At 42.6% G+C, this 17,350-nt stretch overlaps 1 protein-coding gene and 1 long non-coding RNA gene across 2 annotated transcripts in view; one reads left to right on the forward strand and one right to left on the reverse strand.

Annotated features, from left to right (window-relative positions):
- THAP12 (THAP domain containing 12) overlaps positions 1-7,864 on the reverse strand; it is a 22,359-nt gene extending 14,495 nt beyond the window's left edge. Inside the window, exon 1 of the mRNA XM_042031429.1 lies at positions 7,572-7,864. Coding sequence (XP_041887363.1) covers positions 7,572-7,660 — 89 coding nt within the window. The 5' untranslated portion in view covers positions 7,661-7,864. The remainder of the gene's footprint in view (positions 1-7,571) is intronic.
- Positions 7,300-15,521, forward strand: LOC121666199. Its single transcript, XR_006016605.1, has 4 exons — positions 7,300-7,405; positions 8,699-11,821; positions 12,521-12,656; positions 14,815-15,521. It is a non-coding gene; the product is annotated as an uncharacterized LOC121666199 (long non-coding RNA).
- Positions 15,522-17,350: the final 1,829 nt, after the last annotated feature.

Consider the following 17,350-nt stretch of genomic DNA (forward strand, 5'->3'; position numbering starts at 1 on the left):
TTATCCATAAATGGCAAGCATCGCCTGTGTGACCCAGGTTAGCAGCACAGTCACAGCAGCAGGAAATCTTTTTACTTTTCAAAACAATGTTATTTATATTAACTTGGAGGACACAGTTTCATTTTCATCCAGGACAAAGATATGCAAAGGGTCCTGTCTGAGCAGGGAACTGGTGTTTTGTTGCCTAAGACTTTATATTGCCTCTTCAGCAAAAAGAAAAGGAAAAAACTTCCATTAATTAAAAAAAAAAAAAGTAGATATAAGAAAACGCTTTAAAGTTCTGTTGCGGTCTTCAGGAGGTAGACAGTTAGATCTATTAAACATGCAGAGAATTTTGACACCTACTACAATGCAATAAGGTATAAAACTACCATGTGAATTGATACTTGTACAATATGTAGATGATTTGTTACTTGCCAGCAAGGCATATGAAGATCGAAAGATACTATTTGTCTATGCACTGCTTTAGAAGGAAAAGGCCACTATGCATCTCTGTAAGCTTCAGCCGTGTTGTCAGGAAGTAAAACATTTAGGATTTATATTAACAAAAGGACAAAGATTAGGAGACCCAGAAAAAGTCCAGGATATGGTAACCAGGCTGTGGTTACTCAACCAGTAACAAAAAAAGAACAGTTGTGAGGATTTCTTAGAGGTAGAAAGATATGGCAGACTCTGGATATACCGGGGTAAAGCAGCTCAGTAAATCATTGGCAGAGAGTACTGCTAAGGAAACTTCCCTGTCAGACCACCCAGGAGCCACTCCAGCTATCACTCGCACCACCTGAGCTGGGACCAAGGCCCCTTGGCAGCTCCATGCTCCACACTCCCATAGTCAGACTGAGTTTCCTCAGCAGCTTGACCCTAGGTTTCCCATAGCACAGTTTCAGTTATATCAATCCTTAAAATAATTTCATCACAGTGCAGTAAAATGGCAGCTCAAGATGGTGCCTCCAAGAAGGGACCCCAAACAAGTCTAAGTCCTCTTGCCAGTCTAAGTGTGGGAAAGTTTGGGTCTCGCCAACTCCTGCAGTGTCTCAGAGCATCCATTTGCTTGGCTGTGCCACAGGTCCCTGTGCCGTTTTGTTGGGCAAAGGGTCGGCAGTTGCCTCCAGAGCTCCATCTGCAGCTGGCACTGCAGCTGCCTCTGAGCTGCCAGCACTGAATGGATTCCTTAACACTACCAAGACAGAGGATGTGGAGCCTGTGCAGTGGGGTCCAGAAACAGAAAAAGCTTTCCAAGCTATTAAAAGGAGTTTTAGCTTTTGCTCTGGCATTGGGATTGCCAGATTACTCCAAGGCCTTTTGAACTATTTTTGCATGAGAAGACAGGCTTATGGAGCTTGTGAAGTCCTTACTCAAAACCTATATCCACATCGCTGCCCTGAGTCATTACTCAACTCAACTGGATGCTGTAGCAGCAGGGAATAATTCCTATGTCAAAAGCAATAGCAGCAACAGCAATTACCATGAAAAGGAGCAGACTTAGGTCTGAGTCACCCAACAACTATGTGTACATTAAGTGGACATGATTCTTAAACATGCTTCACAAGCATCATCCCCACAGAGAGCATATAGTTGTGAATAAATTATTTTAAATATACATATTATTTTGAGATTTTTTTTTTAATCCAGCAACTTTATTTCCTGTTCCCTTCAATAGTGAGCTGCATCATGATGTGCTCAGGTAGTGTTTCACTCCAGCCACCTACAGGGAGATACGCATGATCAATCTCTAGAGAACTTGGATCTAATCCCATTCTCAATGGATCTTCATACATGAACGGAAAATGACACACAGCCTACATAGGGATGAAAAACTTTGAGGCACCTGAAGCAGAACCTTTACAACCCTTAGTGAATGCCCAAGGAGCTGAATTGACCTGCGTTAGGAAGAGCAGCCTGGTGGGGATGTAATTAATGAGTGACTATACTAATTCTAAATATGCTTTTGAAGAGTGTCATACAATCTCTGTGCTATGGAAAGAAACAGAGTTCTTTACCTTGGCAGAAAAGAATGTATCTAATGGAACTGAAATACAAGTGGTGCTGGAAGCTAGCAAGCTTACAAGAGAAATTGCTCTAGTACACTGTCCAGCTCATACCAAAGGCTCCTGTGAAACAAAGAAATAATAAAACTGCTCAAACTTGTAGTCAGGTAGATTTAAAATGGCCTGGAGTTTAGGAGTAGTACTATGGGATAGCGAGATATTGGACATAACTCTCACCAACCTCTAGAGTGGTCATCAACAGGAATAGCATTTGGGCAGAAAATTATACCTCAGACCAGCCTCTTAGAAAATAAATGGTTGGAGACCACTTCACACAAAGTAATAAATGATAAATAAAATAAAATACAGCTACATGACGTACAACCTAGAGAGGAAGGATTAATTAAGGTATTTTCAGGAAAATCCAAATTGGAACTTAAATAGGAGGGACCATACACTGTCATATACTCTTTGCTGTTAAGTTTTAGGTAAGGAAACTGGATACACCATTCTCACATCAAACAAGTAGTGGATGGTCAACCAGTTGATTGTGATTTTATATTGGTAATCATTTAAGTATTTGTTCACAGGAATCTATAATGTTGTACTCTACCCTGGTAATCCTGTTAGCTTTGTTATACTTGTTACTTTGAATAATGCTGTACATAAAGGCAGCAGTTACAGAATGGGTGCACAGACATATATGCCCAGGGATTATATAAAAGCCCAGGGATTTCTTGGTTCAGGGTCAATCCCCAGAAGCATCAGTTCAAGCTGTTATTATGTTATGATTAAAGTGCTGAAAGGAACCAGACATCTGACACTCTGCTACAAAAAACCCAAGCTTGAGGCTGAAAGGAAAACTTGTCTGCCACCATGACTGTAGGCATGTCCAAGGAGTCAAACAGCACTCTTTGCTTCACTGGAGCCACCTGCCCTGGAGAGGCTTCGTTCACAAAAATTTGACTCCCACAGTGGCTCCTGAATGATCAGGCAGGAAAGTTTCCTTAATACCACTTAGGCATTGCTCATTAGCTTTTAAGAAGGTTTTCTTCAGTCACAAACTTTACATTTTCAGAGATCAGCTGGCATCTCATGGAAGTTGAAATGGCATTTTACGGAGGTGCAGCCATTGCCTCAGTACTGGTCAACTGCAATAGAACAGCATCTCTTTGCTTAAGAAGTATTTTGTTCTAAACTCTCATATCTCAACTGTAACTCAAGCCTCCGTGATGAACAGAGCCACAATCACAGATGAAAGTTAAGCAAACATCTCACTGTGGGGATCACTGCCTAGACTGCATAACACTATAAAATACACAACCTTATGGAGGTAGCAGAGGCTACTTATACTAGTTTGATTTGAAAAGACAACATCCCACCCATTAAATGCTGGTGGTTCCTTCCCAAAGGCTGATCTCTGAACCCTTTATCGTCTCAAGCAGCCACAATGAAAGAAGGTAGTCTTAACAGGTTAGCTCTCACTAACTTCCTAATATCTGAAAGATCAGACTTGGAGTGTCTAACTGGAACTGCTTAGCACTGAACTGGGAAAACACTAAAGGCAATTACCCAGCTATTATGGAAACATTGAAAACAGTAAGGTAATAGAAACAATTTACCTGGGACTATCCATTTGCCATCAAAGATTTTTTTAAATTAAAATTTATTTTAAGATGTATTCTAACAACTTTACTTTCAACTTTCCCACCATAAGCTGCCAAGTGCAAATAACATTTTGGCACAAAGTACTTTGCTCACCATCCCAGTCTGACCTATAAAAGTGAGAGCAAGCAGTACAAGGAACACATTGTCATTTCCATCTGCAGAGTGCTGTACATCAACCCACAGAATAAACCAACACCCTCAAGTCTGTAAAACCAAAAGGATGCATGGATTTATCAGTTTCTAAATGCTGTGGGTAAAATAGAATATATTATCAACTTTGGAGAGAAAGTCGTAAGATATTAAGGAGGGGAACCTCTAGAGAACTTAGAACATTATCTTTGTCACTGACTGTTTTTAAGAGCACAAAGATGCTCACAGTTTCTCCTTCCTTTGGACAGAGGATTCTGCTGCTCTACTATGCTCTTTTGAGACCCCATCTGAAATACTGTGTACAGTATGCCCCAATATAAAGAAAGACATGGAAATGTTGGACCAAGTTCAGAGGAGACCACAAAGTTGGTAAGATGTAGGAACCCAGAGTGCCGAGAATATTTCTCTGCCAGTTTTTAAGGGTTCTTACCCCCCTGAACAACACTGTTTTAACCTCCAACCTTGGGAAAAATTACCAACAATTAGACAAGAACTAGAAAATACGGTGGTGTGACTTAGGTGATAGACTACTTGTTGGGGAAGATGAAACAGGAAAGCCTTATAAATATGATTGCCTGACAAAAGATTTTGGGAATATGAAAACTACAGGCGACAGTGAAATGAAAGCCATTTTTGAAATACCAAGTCTTAGTTACTGAACAACTGGAAAACAATGGTATGGCCGACTGAAGGTAATCCCCTCTTGATTGAACAATACCCTCTGCTTGCAGGCAGGTCCAAGGGTCAGAGCAGACCCTACTAGCTCAGCAGAAGGGGTCCAAAGAGTAGTTTTTAGAAGTTAAGATGTAACACTCTATGGTGATATAAGAACTCTTATAGGCTGTATGTAAATGCTATAGGATTTGTATCTTGTATTAGATTGGTTAGTGACAATTAGAATATTCAGTACAGAAGATGATTTATTGTATTGTAACCAGGACTTCATCACTTCTTTTTCACTCTCATTCCTCTCGCTCTCTCTCTCTCTTTACTTACCCGCTTACTCTCTTGCTCTCTTGGGCCTGCTCAGAGCTGCCAGCTGGCAGCTCTAAGCAGTGCCCCTATACCCATGCCCTTTGCAATAAACCGCATGTTCAAAGATCTGACTTCAGAGATCTCCATCCGTCTCCGACCGTCCGACCCACCCCAAGCTCCCGCAACTACTGTGTAAGACTGTCACAGGGTGAAAAATTTAGAGGTTTTGAGCTTCTCTTTGTAGTAAATAGGTAAGAGTAAAAAATATCAAAATGGAGGATTGTTGTTGTTCTCTAAACCTTCTTTTTCTTCTTCTACTACTCCATGTTTTGCAGTAAAAGTAGTTTGGAATGATTGGATAGAGAATTCCGCAGTTCCTGCCGTGTTACTGAATAATTGGTAGGAAAGTGAAAATAATGTAGGTTTTTAGTAACTATTGGTTAAAATATCTTTAAAAGGCCATGTAAATCTTGATAATTAGACTTCTCTCCTGCTTTCTGTGCTCTATGCTGTACCTGGGTCACGCTAGTGGCTCTGTTCCTCTGATAAGACTTAATAAACAACTATGTGGCAACACTGAAACTCCAGGAAAAGTCTTGGTTTATCTTTGAAACGCCTTGCAAGGACTTTTAGAAAATTCTCTCCCATCAGGAGGGATTTGATTTATGGCACGGTTCAGTGTCAGTAAGAGGACTGGAGCACCTCCCTATGGACACAGGACAAGAAAGTTGTGGCTGTTCAGCCTGGAGAAGAGAAGGTTGTGTAGAGACCTCACAGCAACTTCAAGTGTCTGAAGGAGCCTTACAGGGAAGTCAGAGAGAGACTCTGCATCAGGAACTGTAGTGACAGGACAAGGGGGAATGGCTTCAGACTGTAAGAGAGGAAATTTAGGTTAGATATATGGAGGAAATATTTTACAATGAGGGTTTGGAGGCCCTGGCACAGGTTGCCCAGAGAAGATGAAGCTGCCCCATTCGTGGACATGTTCCAAGGCCAGGCTGGATGGGGCTGGGAGCAAGGCGGTCTAATGGAAGGTGTACCTGCCTGTGGCTTGGAACGAGATGAGCTTTAAGGTTCCTTCCAACCTAAACCATCCTACAGTTTATAAAATACAGTTTCAAAAAAGTAAATCTTTAATATGTAATCATTTAATTGCACACATTTAACTATATCTCCGCACTGCTACCATGGAAAACACTCATTCAAAATGTCTTTCCATAGAAAAATTATAAACTCTAGAGGGTATTTTCTTCATACAATAAACTGTCACCTATTAACCAATTCTGCACAGCTTGATGTGACTCACATTTTACAGCATGGACCTCTTTACAAATTGAGACTGAAGCTGAGACAGCACCGAATTTCTTCAATTCCACACAAACAGCAGACATTCCTTTGTGTGAGTTCCTGAGGGTCTCACAGGACAGAAGGTAGAAAGAGACAACAGCAGGAGCAAATCATACAAATGAAAGAATAGGTACCCAACCACTTTGATTTCAGTTCTTATTAAAAGAAAAAGCATATGGAATATGGATTGTACTACAATACCTTGCATGTACTAGGCATCACGAAGAGGTCTGGATAGCCAAGTTTTATGGCAAAGCATTGCATTCATCCAAGAGAACTTCGTAACATATCTGAAATCACAGCTTTAGAGAGCAGCTACTACCTATAGAAGTTTTTCGTATCTTCACTTGAAATCGCTTGGAGGGTCTATTTCCTTAGAAAATACTGCATATGCATAGTTCCCATGGGGTTTTGATTTTTCCAAAGATCAGGCCAAGCAGCTTCAAGGAAGGAAGCAAACAAATATCATGTATAAATCATAAAAAAATTCAGCCTTAACTACCTACTCTTAGAAGAGAGATAACTGATATTGCTCTATGCCTATGCACCTTACAAAATTGTGGGCATCATGTTAAATCAAGTGATTTTAAGAGTGTTATCTCGATTTAAGGGTGACCTTTTACATGGGAGTTTCTGTGTCTAAGCACATGATTTATTTTTCACTGTCTCTCACTCACATACTTTTTGCTCTACCAGTACACCAGCCCCGCTTTCCACCCATTTCACCCCTTTCTCCCATCACTTCTTCTATTGCTCATGATGCTTTGCCACCATCCCAGCAATCCTGTGACAGCTCCTGTGTCGCATTTGCCACGCACACACCTCATCGTCCAGCACCACATCGCCTAATACAGAGCAGGACTGATAGACCTTCACTGCTTGAGCCAGTGCAGAACCTGCGCGGGCTCCCCACAGTGTAGAGCTCCCCCACCTCAGCCCATGGCTCCGGCACCCCTCCAGCTGCCCCACACCTCTCACAGCCATACATCCCATTGCACCGCCTCACACACAACTACCACCCCACCCTGCCCACAGCCAGGCAGCCCCTAGTCCCCTCTCGGCCACGCACCCCCTCCCCGCCACGTCCCGAAGCGACACCGCTCCCATCCCCACCACTCCCCCGAGGGGCGGCAGCCGCAGCCGCGGCCGTCCCGGCGCAGGCGCAGCCGCCCGCCCGCCACAGCCCGGAGGGTCCCGCGGCCCCGCCCCGCCGGCGCCACAGCGAGCGCGGCCTCCGCAGGCACCACCGGAGCTCCGAGCGCCCGCCGGCCCTGCGGGTAAGGAGGCGCGGAGAGAGAGGTGCGGGGGAAGTAGAGCGAGTAGGAGGGAGGGAGCCGCCTCCCCGGCGTGGTGTCTCAGGCAGGCAGCGCTGTGGGCTGGCGGGGCCTGAGGGGGAGAGCCGGGCGCTCCTCCCCCAGCCTGTGCCTCCCGAGGTGGTCTCACCTGGCCGGGTCCCGGGGAAAGCGGAAGAAGGCCAGGTCGGACTGGGTGCTCTTGCGGGTGCAGTTGGGCGCCGCGCAGAAGTTCGGCATGGTTCCCCCGGCCGGCCCCTTTAAATCCGCGGGCCGGGGGTAGAGGGGGGGGGGGGGGAGGGTGCGTGTGTGGGGTGGAGGAGAAGGAGGAGGAGGCGGCGGCGGCGGTGGTGGTGGCGGCGGCCGGAGGGGAGGGAGGGCGAGAAGCGGCTCCACAGTGCTGTGAGCGGCCGGGAGGATTCAGCGCCGCGCTCCGCCGGGCCGGGGCCGCCTCCTTCCCACACTGCACCGCGCGCGCCCGCCGCGGGCACGGCATGTCCCTGCGCGTGCGCGCGGGGAGCGGACAAGACGGGGGAGCGCATGCGCGGGGGAGCGGGGTGTGTTTGTGTGCTACTGTGTGTGTTACCCCGCGTGTGGTCATTACACCGTGCCTGTGTTACCCCGGGTGTGTCTCTGTGTTACGCCGTGTGTTTGTTACGGCATGTGCATTTGCGCGCGTTGCGCCGTACATGTGATGCCGTGTGCTCGTGTGTGACGCCATACGTGTGTTACACCGTGGCCACTCCAAAACACAGTGTAGGAGGGAGATCATAACATTTTTTTGACGTCATAACAGACAAGCACTTTTTTAACCTCCGCAGCTCTTTCTTCTCCGCTCCAACTTATTCATGTCAGTCCGGTCTTCCTGCTCTCTCCTGCCACATTATCCCTTTTTTTTCATTCATGTATTTGGAGCCCTACGTAATTTTCTCATCTAACCTCCAGTTTCCAACCACAGTACCTCCAGTTCCCCCATAAACTCCACGACTGGTTTCCCTCTCTTTGCTTACAGCTTCTGGTCACCACCCACAGGTCTCCAGCCGGCCAGCCTCATTGTTACAGTTCTGATCATTTGTGGCTAAGTTTCCCTTAGTTTCCTCCCTGAGGAGACTCTCAGAGGGGTGGGTGAGTGGAGCAGGGCGGGGCTGGCATCCTTCTGCTGGGGCTGCTCCCCATCTGTACATGTGCTATGCTGTGTCTGCTTTAAAACCAGGCATAGGGTGGACATCAAGGCCATAACATTGTTCTCTTGTCTTATTTTCTTTTGTTTGGCTCTAGGAGGATGTCATTACTCTGCAGCCTGATGGATAATCACACACAGAATCACGAATCAGTTAGGTTGGAAAAGACCTCTGCGATCATCGAGTCCAGCCTATGACCGTTCATAACCTTGTCAAGTAGACCAGAGCACATCCAGGCTTTCCTTAAACATCCCCAGGGACAGTGACTCTACCACCTGCCTGGGCAAGCCTTTCCAATATCTAATCACCCTTTCTGTGAAAAAAATTCCTCCTGATGTCTAACCTCAACCTTCCCTGGCACAGCTTAAGACCATGTCTTCTCATCCTGTCGCTGGTTTGCCTGGCAGAAGAAGCCAATCCCCACTTGGCTAAAACCTCCTTTCAGGTAGTTGAAGAGATAATGGTAAAAGCCACAAGCTTTTAAGTAATGGAATAATTAGGTAGAGGTTGTACCTGGTCTGAAGTCATGATTAGGTAAAAATAAAAAAAAGCTTAGAAAAAAACCAGTATACAGAAAACTGGATGGTAGGAAGTAGGTAAGGGCTCCCTCACCAAATATTTCCTGTTTAAAAGTAGGCAGAGCTGCTGTGAAATTATAAATGCTGATGGCAAGTGATGATTATTTTAGGCGTAATACTGCTGTAGTTGTAAGAATTCAGCTGTGATACATCCTTTACATATCTTCACATAAACGTCCTCCTGTCCTGGAGATGTGTTGGGCTTTAGGAAGGATAATCCGAAGACACAAAACAGTCAAAAGTGTGTTTTCAAAAGAGTGCATAAAGGAAAAATAACAAAAAAACCCCTACTCATTTGATTCCTTCTGAGCTTCAAATATTTTAAGCTTTCTTTGTTTAATATGAGCAGGATTAAAGCTGTCTTTTACATGAGGAAGTCTTGTCATCAAGTGCTCTTGACCAATTATAATAACATCAGTTTATTTGGTGTTAATCGTTTTCCTGAATTCTAACTTAGATATGCAGCTGAAGTAGTTTTGAGTAATCATTTAAGCTAATGCTCAAGATCACTGTGGCTGCACCCCACTGGTTTGACTTTACTGGGCAGTCACAAGCATTCATGGACAGTGAACTGTTTAAATTAGTTGATCAGATAAGTAATCTTTTTAAAAATAAGCTAATTTAGGTTAGATTTAGTCCAGGTAGCTGCCATCTGATCTGCGGTGCAGGTTGCATAAATGTTCATGCTGATACAAGGGAACACAAAAAAGAGAGCAGGATCATTTTCAATTGTAGTAATAGTATAGGAGCACGGTTGCATAATGTTAGAGTGAATTCTAAAACATTTAAAATCTATTTCAGTAGGAAAAAATTACTTCTCACATAACTAATAAGAAAATGGTATCTTCTGCCCAATATTGAAAGACCTTTTCTCCTCCCAATTGCTTCACCAAACAAAAGTACTTGCATTCTAAACTCCTTTTTGGGGCTCTGAGCAAGCCAGACCAGAATGTTATCATGGCAGTATTAAAATGAAATTAGCCATTGCACATATTTCTGAGCTGCCACTTCTGACCAAAGTCTCAGTTGATATTGTGTCATTTGAAGCACTATACAAGTATGTTATGGCTGTTACCTTCCAGATGTGTGTATATTTGCATAGGAGCTTTCCTAATGAAATGAAGGCAAGGATTTGTTTATAAAGTGGTCTTACTGAGGTCTGCTGGATGGTGATTTTTATATGAAGACTAATTCTTAAGTGCTTTCTATGTAATGGGAAGAAAATGGACTCAATAGTTTTCAAAACCCAGTAGTAATACTAGAAGCACTTTATTTAAAAATTAGTTTACCTTACTACTTAGTTGGAAATTTCAAAAATTATTTTCTCTTGTAGAGTGCAGAAATCCCTGAAACCATTTTTCCTGCACAGTAGCCTCTGAAGTGTACATATATAATTTGTATGCTGGTGATTTTGTGTTTTAAACAATCTTCTTGATTATTTAAGTCCTATTCACAGTATGTTTCCAAGTATGTCTATTGAACATTGAACAGGGATTATATACTGTATTAGTGTTGAACATATAATATGTATTCTGATAAATTATTCTTAAAGGAATTTTGTGTGTTCACGTGTATTTTTTTTTTAGTCGCTTTTTTTCTTTGTTGTGTCTTCAGAGGTTAGCTGTGTCTTAAATACAGGATTTTCTTTCACATAATAGTGGGTATAAAATAACCTTTTCTGTGTGCTTCTGGAAATGGACTGTATGTCTCTTTCCCAAAGGTGAAAGTTGGTATGCCTTAATTTTCTGAGAGTACTGTTGAAGTGTGATGGTCTACTCCTGCAGGTTTCCTGCTATTGAAAAATTTATTTGCAAGAGAATATTTAAAGTCTGAAATGCTTCCATGATTCTTTTTACTACTACATTTCTCTTGCAAGCCTTACAGCCCTGTTGTTGGAATAACCTGAGTGTAAGACCTAAGTGGGCATCAGGCTAATCCCACAGAGCTAGTTTTGTAGATTTGTATCCAGAAGTATCTATTCACAGGTAACTGTAATAAATACTGTCCAGCATTTACCTGCTGTTCTGGAGAACTGGGAGGCAAAGGTGGGGAGTAACCAAGTCTTGCATACAGTGTGTGTCAGACCTCTGGGGACAGGTGAATGCAGGCTGAGTAAGCAATACTAGTGGCCAAAACACAACCCCCACCTAAGTTACAGTAATGCAGCATCCCAGCTCCTCCTTTGAGGTTAGCTTTTTGCAAATAAAAATTAACAATGTCTGTGATGATATTAAAAGGTTATCAGACCCAATTCCCATTGCATTTTCCCTGTTTCACTGGGATCTTTTTTCTTTTTATGGTTCTGATTCAAAGAATGTTGATTTTCATAGGTGTTCTATCAGATATTCTTTATGAGGAAACCCAGAGGGCCATTGTCTTTGCAGCACTGGACTTTGATGTGAGGATCTGCCCAAAAACCATGGTTTTGTGCACAGGTTGTCTGTATTCTTATCTGCTCTACTTCTTACTCTTTTTACTCAGCTGTGTATTCTGGGCTACAGCTACTTCCCTGCTGCAGAGGGAAGCAGCCATCTGAATTCCAAGCAGCTGCACTTAGTTCAGGCTTCCACCTGAGCTGCTGCAGTTTCTGAAGCTCCAGCCAGCCCAAGATCACAGCCTCCCCACTCCGTGCTGTGCTGCAGGTACGAAATTACGCCACCATGAAGGAGTCAGGAGTGAGTGTCTGAGTCATCTCTTTTCCCTATTTGCTTGCCCCAGCTCAGGGTTGTCTTTATTTGTCTGCACAAGCCTTGCTAATCCCCAGTGTTAACATCAACCTCTTAAAACACGTGAACTTTGCCCAAAGTTTAACTGAAAATTGCAGTGACAATAATGCTAGTTTCTGGTTTGCAAATGCAGCACCAGCTTGCATTTCTTTTCCATTGCTGTTGTCACCCTACAACAATACTGTAAGTTTAAACTTCCATTTGCAAGGTGTTCCAGGATTGATATAATTTCTAATTCTTACATTAGGATTATATAATCTTTAATATTCACTTCCTTCCTCAGCATTTATAGCATACTCAGACTTGTAAAAATAGTAAGTCAAAATCAGGAGCAATTAATTTGTTGGTGAGTTGATTTGAACTTTAAAGCAAGAGACAGTCTGTTGATTGGTTAAAAGTGCAACTTGAAAGAGAAAATGCAAGCTTCCCTAAAGTACAATGCAAATTGGGTCCCAGTGTGACTTAATTCTGCTAATTGGCGACCTGGGATATGTTCTTTGAATGGCAGAAGCTTGTTAGAGATACCCAGCGTTTGTATAACACATATATGGCCATAGATAAGGATTCAAGTGGCTCAGTGGAGCAATAACTTCAATACTTCGCCTTATTCCTTAGCTTCCTAATCTGAGAAGTGGCCTCCTATTCTGAGAAGTGGCTTTGCTTTCTTCCCAGCAAGTTTATATGTTCTTTGCCAATACAGCAAGCCACAAAGAGGATGGAGATTTGCATCTACCTCCCAAGATTGCAGAAAGTACCAGCTTTAATTCCTTCTTTGATATGCCACAGAATGACACAAGTGATTTTTTTCATTATCTGAGGTTATATAGTCAGGGTTTTGCCTCAAGTGTAGCAAAGTGTTTAAATAGATGCTCATCTCGATACACAGTGGCATTCTGATGAATTTTTAATGCTTGCTGAATTTAGATACTTTCAGCTCAGAAGCTGTTAGGATTTGTAAAACAAAAGCATTTGTTGAATAGAATATGTATTACTTACAATGGGGGAGGGGGGAAATAGCTATTGACTGGCAACACAAAGCTATCTTTAGTGAAAGTAATTGAAATATCTTTGTGAATTTAAATACAAATAGTCCTAGGTGACAATCTGTCTGACAAGGCTGTGTATAAAAAGCTTCTCTGCAAGCTGCCAGCACCTAGACGTTTGTTGAGGCTTCTGTTTTTCTCTTAGCCAGGAGGAAAAATGTGATGGGAAAGTGTTTGAGGAGGAAGAGAGTTTTTAGTAGTGGTCTGAGGGCAGAAGAATGACATTAAAATAGAGATGCTTATGTCAGGAAAATGTATTGAGTCACTGAATAACCTATTAGGAGAAGGGGAAACTCCATTGGAAACAAAAAAAAGGCCAAGAAATAATTTAACTTCTGTTAAAATCTAAGATATTTCTCTCTTAGGCAAGACATGGAAGATACTTTAAACTATCCTTAAATTCCCTAAAATTTGAAATTATCTACAGTGTTGCATTCCTCTTAGTATCAAAAGCACAGTGGATTTCTTACTTCTTTCTCAATTTCTGGCAGACTGAAACAAATACATTTTTTCCCTTGATTTTCCAATTATACTTTTAAAATTACCAGCATAAGTCTCTTGGAAGCTGGAAATTCACCATTTACCTCATAGAAGCAGCAGCTGCAGTAGCTGTGCCTGGTTCCCATATAGTACCAAGCTGAAGCACCTCTCTTTTACTCATGAAAGGCTGTTCTGAAGAAAAAGGATCATTGCAGAACCTGTATCAATCAGGGTCTAGCGATGTGAGGGGAGATGCAGTTAATAACCCATCAAGAACTACAGCGAGGCTGCTCCATTCATTTCCTATGAGCTCCCAAAGAGCTGAGAAGCACAGCTTTGTCCTGGTTACTCAGGCTGCATACAAATCACTGCCCTGGGAAAATCACAGCTCTTCCTCGGGCCATCAGAAAATGTGGTTAATTAGACCACTGTGTGTTATTGATGAGATTCATATTACTTAAGCCAATAGGGTATATGAAGTTGTTGGGTTGTAGAGAACATAACAGAAAGTAGTAGCGATTGATGGTCATTTATTTCCCTTTCTGGAAGGAGAAACAGATTTTGTTTAAATGCATATAATTGAGCAAATTCTGAAAAAGACTACTCAGCAGTATGCTTTTAGAAAATTAATCATGGAATCCCAGGGTGGTTTTGGTTGGAAGGGGCCTAAAAGATCGTCTGGTTCCAGGCCCCTGCCATAGGCAGGGACGCCTTCCACTAGACCAGCTTGCTCCAAGCCCCATCCAACCTGGCCTTGAACACTTCCAGGCATGGGGCAGCCACAGCTTCTCTGGGCAGCCTCTGCCAGGGCCTCACCACCCTACAAATAATGCCTAGCTTTTATGTATCATTGTCTGTTGTTAGTTTGTAAAATGTATTATAAAAGTGGGAAATGAAGGCACAAGAGAGGTCCCAACAACTTGCACAGTGTTGCTCATCAGGTCACCACCAGATTTGATCATTTGAGTTCTTAGCTCCCCTTGACCGACAAAACAAATTAATTTCACTTGTGGGTTTTTTACACTGTTGAGCTTTGCTTCCTTAGGAAAGATGATGAAATGCTGCTGTCAATGAGTTTGCCTTTTGTTTTACTTTATGGACACTCAGAAAGTGCTCTAATTTTGGGCCTCCTTAAATGATGACTCAGAGAGAGAGGATGTAGGTAATGAGAACTGAGAAAATTATTAGTATCTCTGAGGCACCTAAGGCTACAAAAAATGCTGGCATTTTCACACTGCATTTTCTTACTTTACCTACAGTGACTTCATTTATTTTATATGAGTTTAGTGAGAGAATGTGGGACATTTAGCTATGTTTCTGTATTAATGAAGTATGTATTGAGTAAGCCTAATTGTCTTTTTTTCTTCTAATTTTTTTCATCTATAGCTGGAACACTTGATATTTTGGTCTTCAGGCAGAAAAAAATGCTGTCAAGTCTCAGTCTCCTGGATTAGGCTAGGAGATCTGAGCCAGCTGTGTGTAGTCATTCTGAATCCAGATAACCCTTCGTCAGGTTTACAGAAAGACCTGTGCTGTTCTTGGACTGGTTAAGAGAGCAGTGTAGTGATTTTTATTTGATGTGGGATTTGACTCAAGAAGACCCTCCTGACCAGACCCTGCTGGGCTTGGGGGTAATTCTCGTGCATCTGCTAGGACAACCTTGGTTATTGATCGAAGCTGATCAACCGCTGCAAGGCTCTGGCCTTTTTATGCTTTTCAGGACTCATTATTTATGTGCTTTGAGCATTTTTTTACTTTGTCCATACTATCCCAGCCCTCCTGTTTTTCTGGGTAATGGAGAATTGATTGTAGGCTAGTCTGAAGTAAATGGTAACATCATGGCTTTGACTACAAGGAAAATTTGGCTTTTGGACTTTCTGAACCGCTCATACATCTCCAAGTCTGGGTCTTCATCCTTAATAAAAATAAATATTCTTGGAAATCATCTTAGGACATCTGAAGAAATGCAGCAATCACAGCTTCAGACACTTCATACATACATAACTGACTCATTTTTTACATCACTTTTCTGTTCTGTGTGCCAAAGGAAATGAAGCAAATACGATTTTCTTGAATACATGCATATGAACATATGAGTGTCAGTGTATGTCTGTCCACCTTACCCACAGTAACTTTTGATTCTGTTGGCTACTTTCATCTGTGCTGGAAAAAAAATTAGAGAGCTAAAAATAAATATGAAATAGATCTAATTACGTTTAATGAATTTAGCTACTAAGCAGGTCTGAAAAAAGTATTTCTGCTCTCTCTGAGCTGCATCGTCAGCACTGATTTCACTCAGAACAGAGCACTTTCATAAACACACAAACTCAAACATAACATGCAGCTAAAATCCAGATCTTAGTTAGATACGTTTTCTTTTAAGAGGCTGGTTTTGTAGTTTCTGCTCATGGAATAATTTATTCTACAAATACAGGGGCTGGCTGTTAAACATCTTGGGTGCAATAAAACTGATACTCTGTTACAACTGATGAATAAACCTCTAAAAGGTTATATTGTGTTAAGTGGCAAGGCTGTCCTTGCCTGTTCCTATTGACCAGAGTAGTTTGACTAAAGGACACATTTTGAGCTACCTGGTCTAGGGGAATGTGTTACTGTCCATGGTAGGGGTTTGGAACTGGATGAGCTTTAAGGTCCTTTCCAGCCCAAACCAGTCTGGGATTCTGTGATTTTTGGAATTTGTGATTTCCTTTCCAGTGGAGTCTCTAACCTGGCAAGGAAAACTTCAACTTCTGGCGCAAACCTGCATCTTCCCATTTGTGCACATCTTGGGACATTATTAGGCAATAGTATGCAAAGATGATGCTACTTGCCTTCAGCCTATTCTTGTTTAGGAAGGCATTAAAAGGAGAAAAAAAAAATTCTAGCTGTCTTGTGCTGCTCAGCATAGTTGTTTTTAAGTACTTGACATTTATACCACTGTGAAGAATAATAGGAAACTGCAAGTGAGAAAAAATTCACCTGTGATCACAGGGAAGAAACATTTCTATCTATAAGGAGGTGGAAAAAACAGCCCTTGCGGATCTGCTGGAAATAGGTGTTGCGATTCAGTGCACACCATCCATCCTCCTCGGGAAAGGTCCAGCTGTTTCTGGCATTCTGAAAGCAAACTGTAGCACACGATTTTCTGGGAGAGGGCAGAACGAGGAGGAGCCCTTCGTTACTCTTCATGAAACTGCCTGGCCCCAGGCGCCCGTGTCCAGAATGCATCCAAGACGGGAAGCATGCTAAACAAGCGCTGCAGCAAAAATGGAGCCCTGTGAGATAGAGAGCCGGGAGCAAGCCTCATCCCGAAGGGGTTTGGGTGTGATTTTCCAGCAATTTCCTTGCAGATAGTTTTATGCATTGGATTCTTTTATACTTTCTTGCTGCAACATGCAGCCGCAACTGGATGCATTGCTTTTCAGCTGCACCCCAGAGACATTTTATCTTCTATTTCTAATTTGATCTGAGGACTTTCAAACAGATAACATTTACTGCTTTTCATGGAAATCTTCAGGAAAACAAGATATAATCACTATAATATTCAAAACGGCAGCCAGGCCCGGGACTCTAACACTGGCACTCACGGTGTTGGTGTCAGGAAAATTAATTCACAAACACCAGAGGTTTATGTCCAAAAAGGAGACAGAGAAGTCCTGTTACTTAGTTCGAATAAAGGGAGAGGCCATGGGGCATTCCCCTGGGGTCTCTTAAATTGTTAGAGGACACAGCCGCCTTTCTATCCTAATTTCCCGGCCGCATTTCCCTCTCTCTTTCCCCACTGGCTGAGATACTTGAGAGGTACAGACTTCCCGAATCGCTTAATACAAACCCCCTTTCTAATGTGTACCCCTCCCCGCCCCCAATACTTTTCTTTGTGTTTGTTCTTTTTCTCTAAATCCAGGGATTAGCACCATGTTGA

Source organism: Corvus kubaryi, unplaced genomic scaffold (genome assembly GCF_017639235.1).
Source record: "Corvus kubaryi isolate FWS band 111438036 unplaced genomic scaffold, C.kubaryi_AGA036_p1.0 37341, whole genome shotgun sequence".
Classification (NCBI taxonomy): Eukaryota; Metazoa; Chordata; class Aves; order Passeriformes; family Corvidae; genus Corvus; species Corvus kubaryi.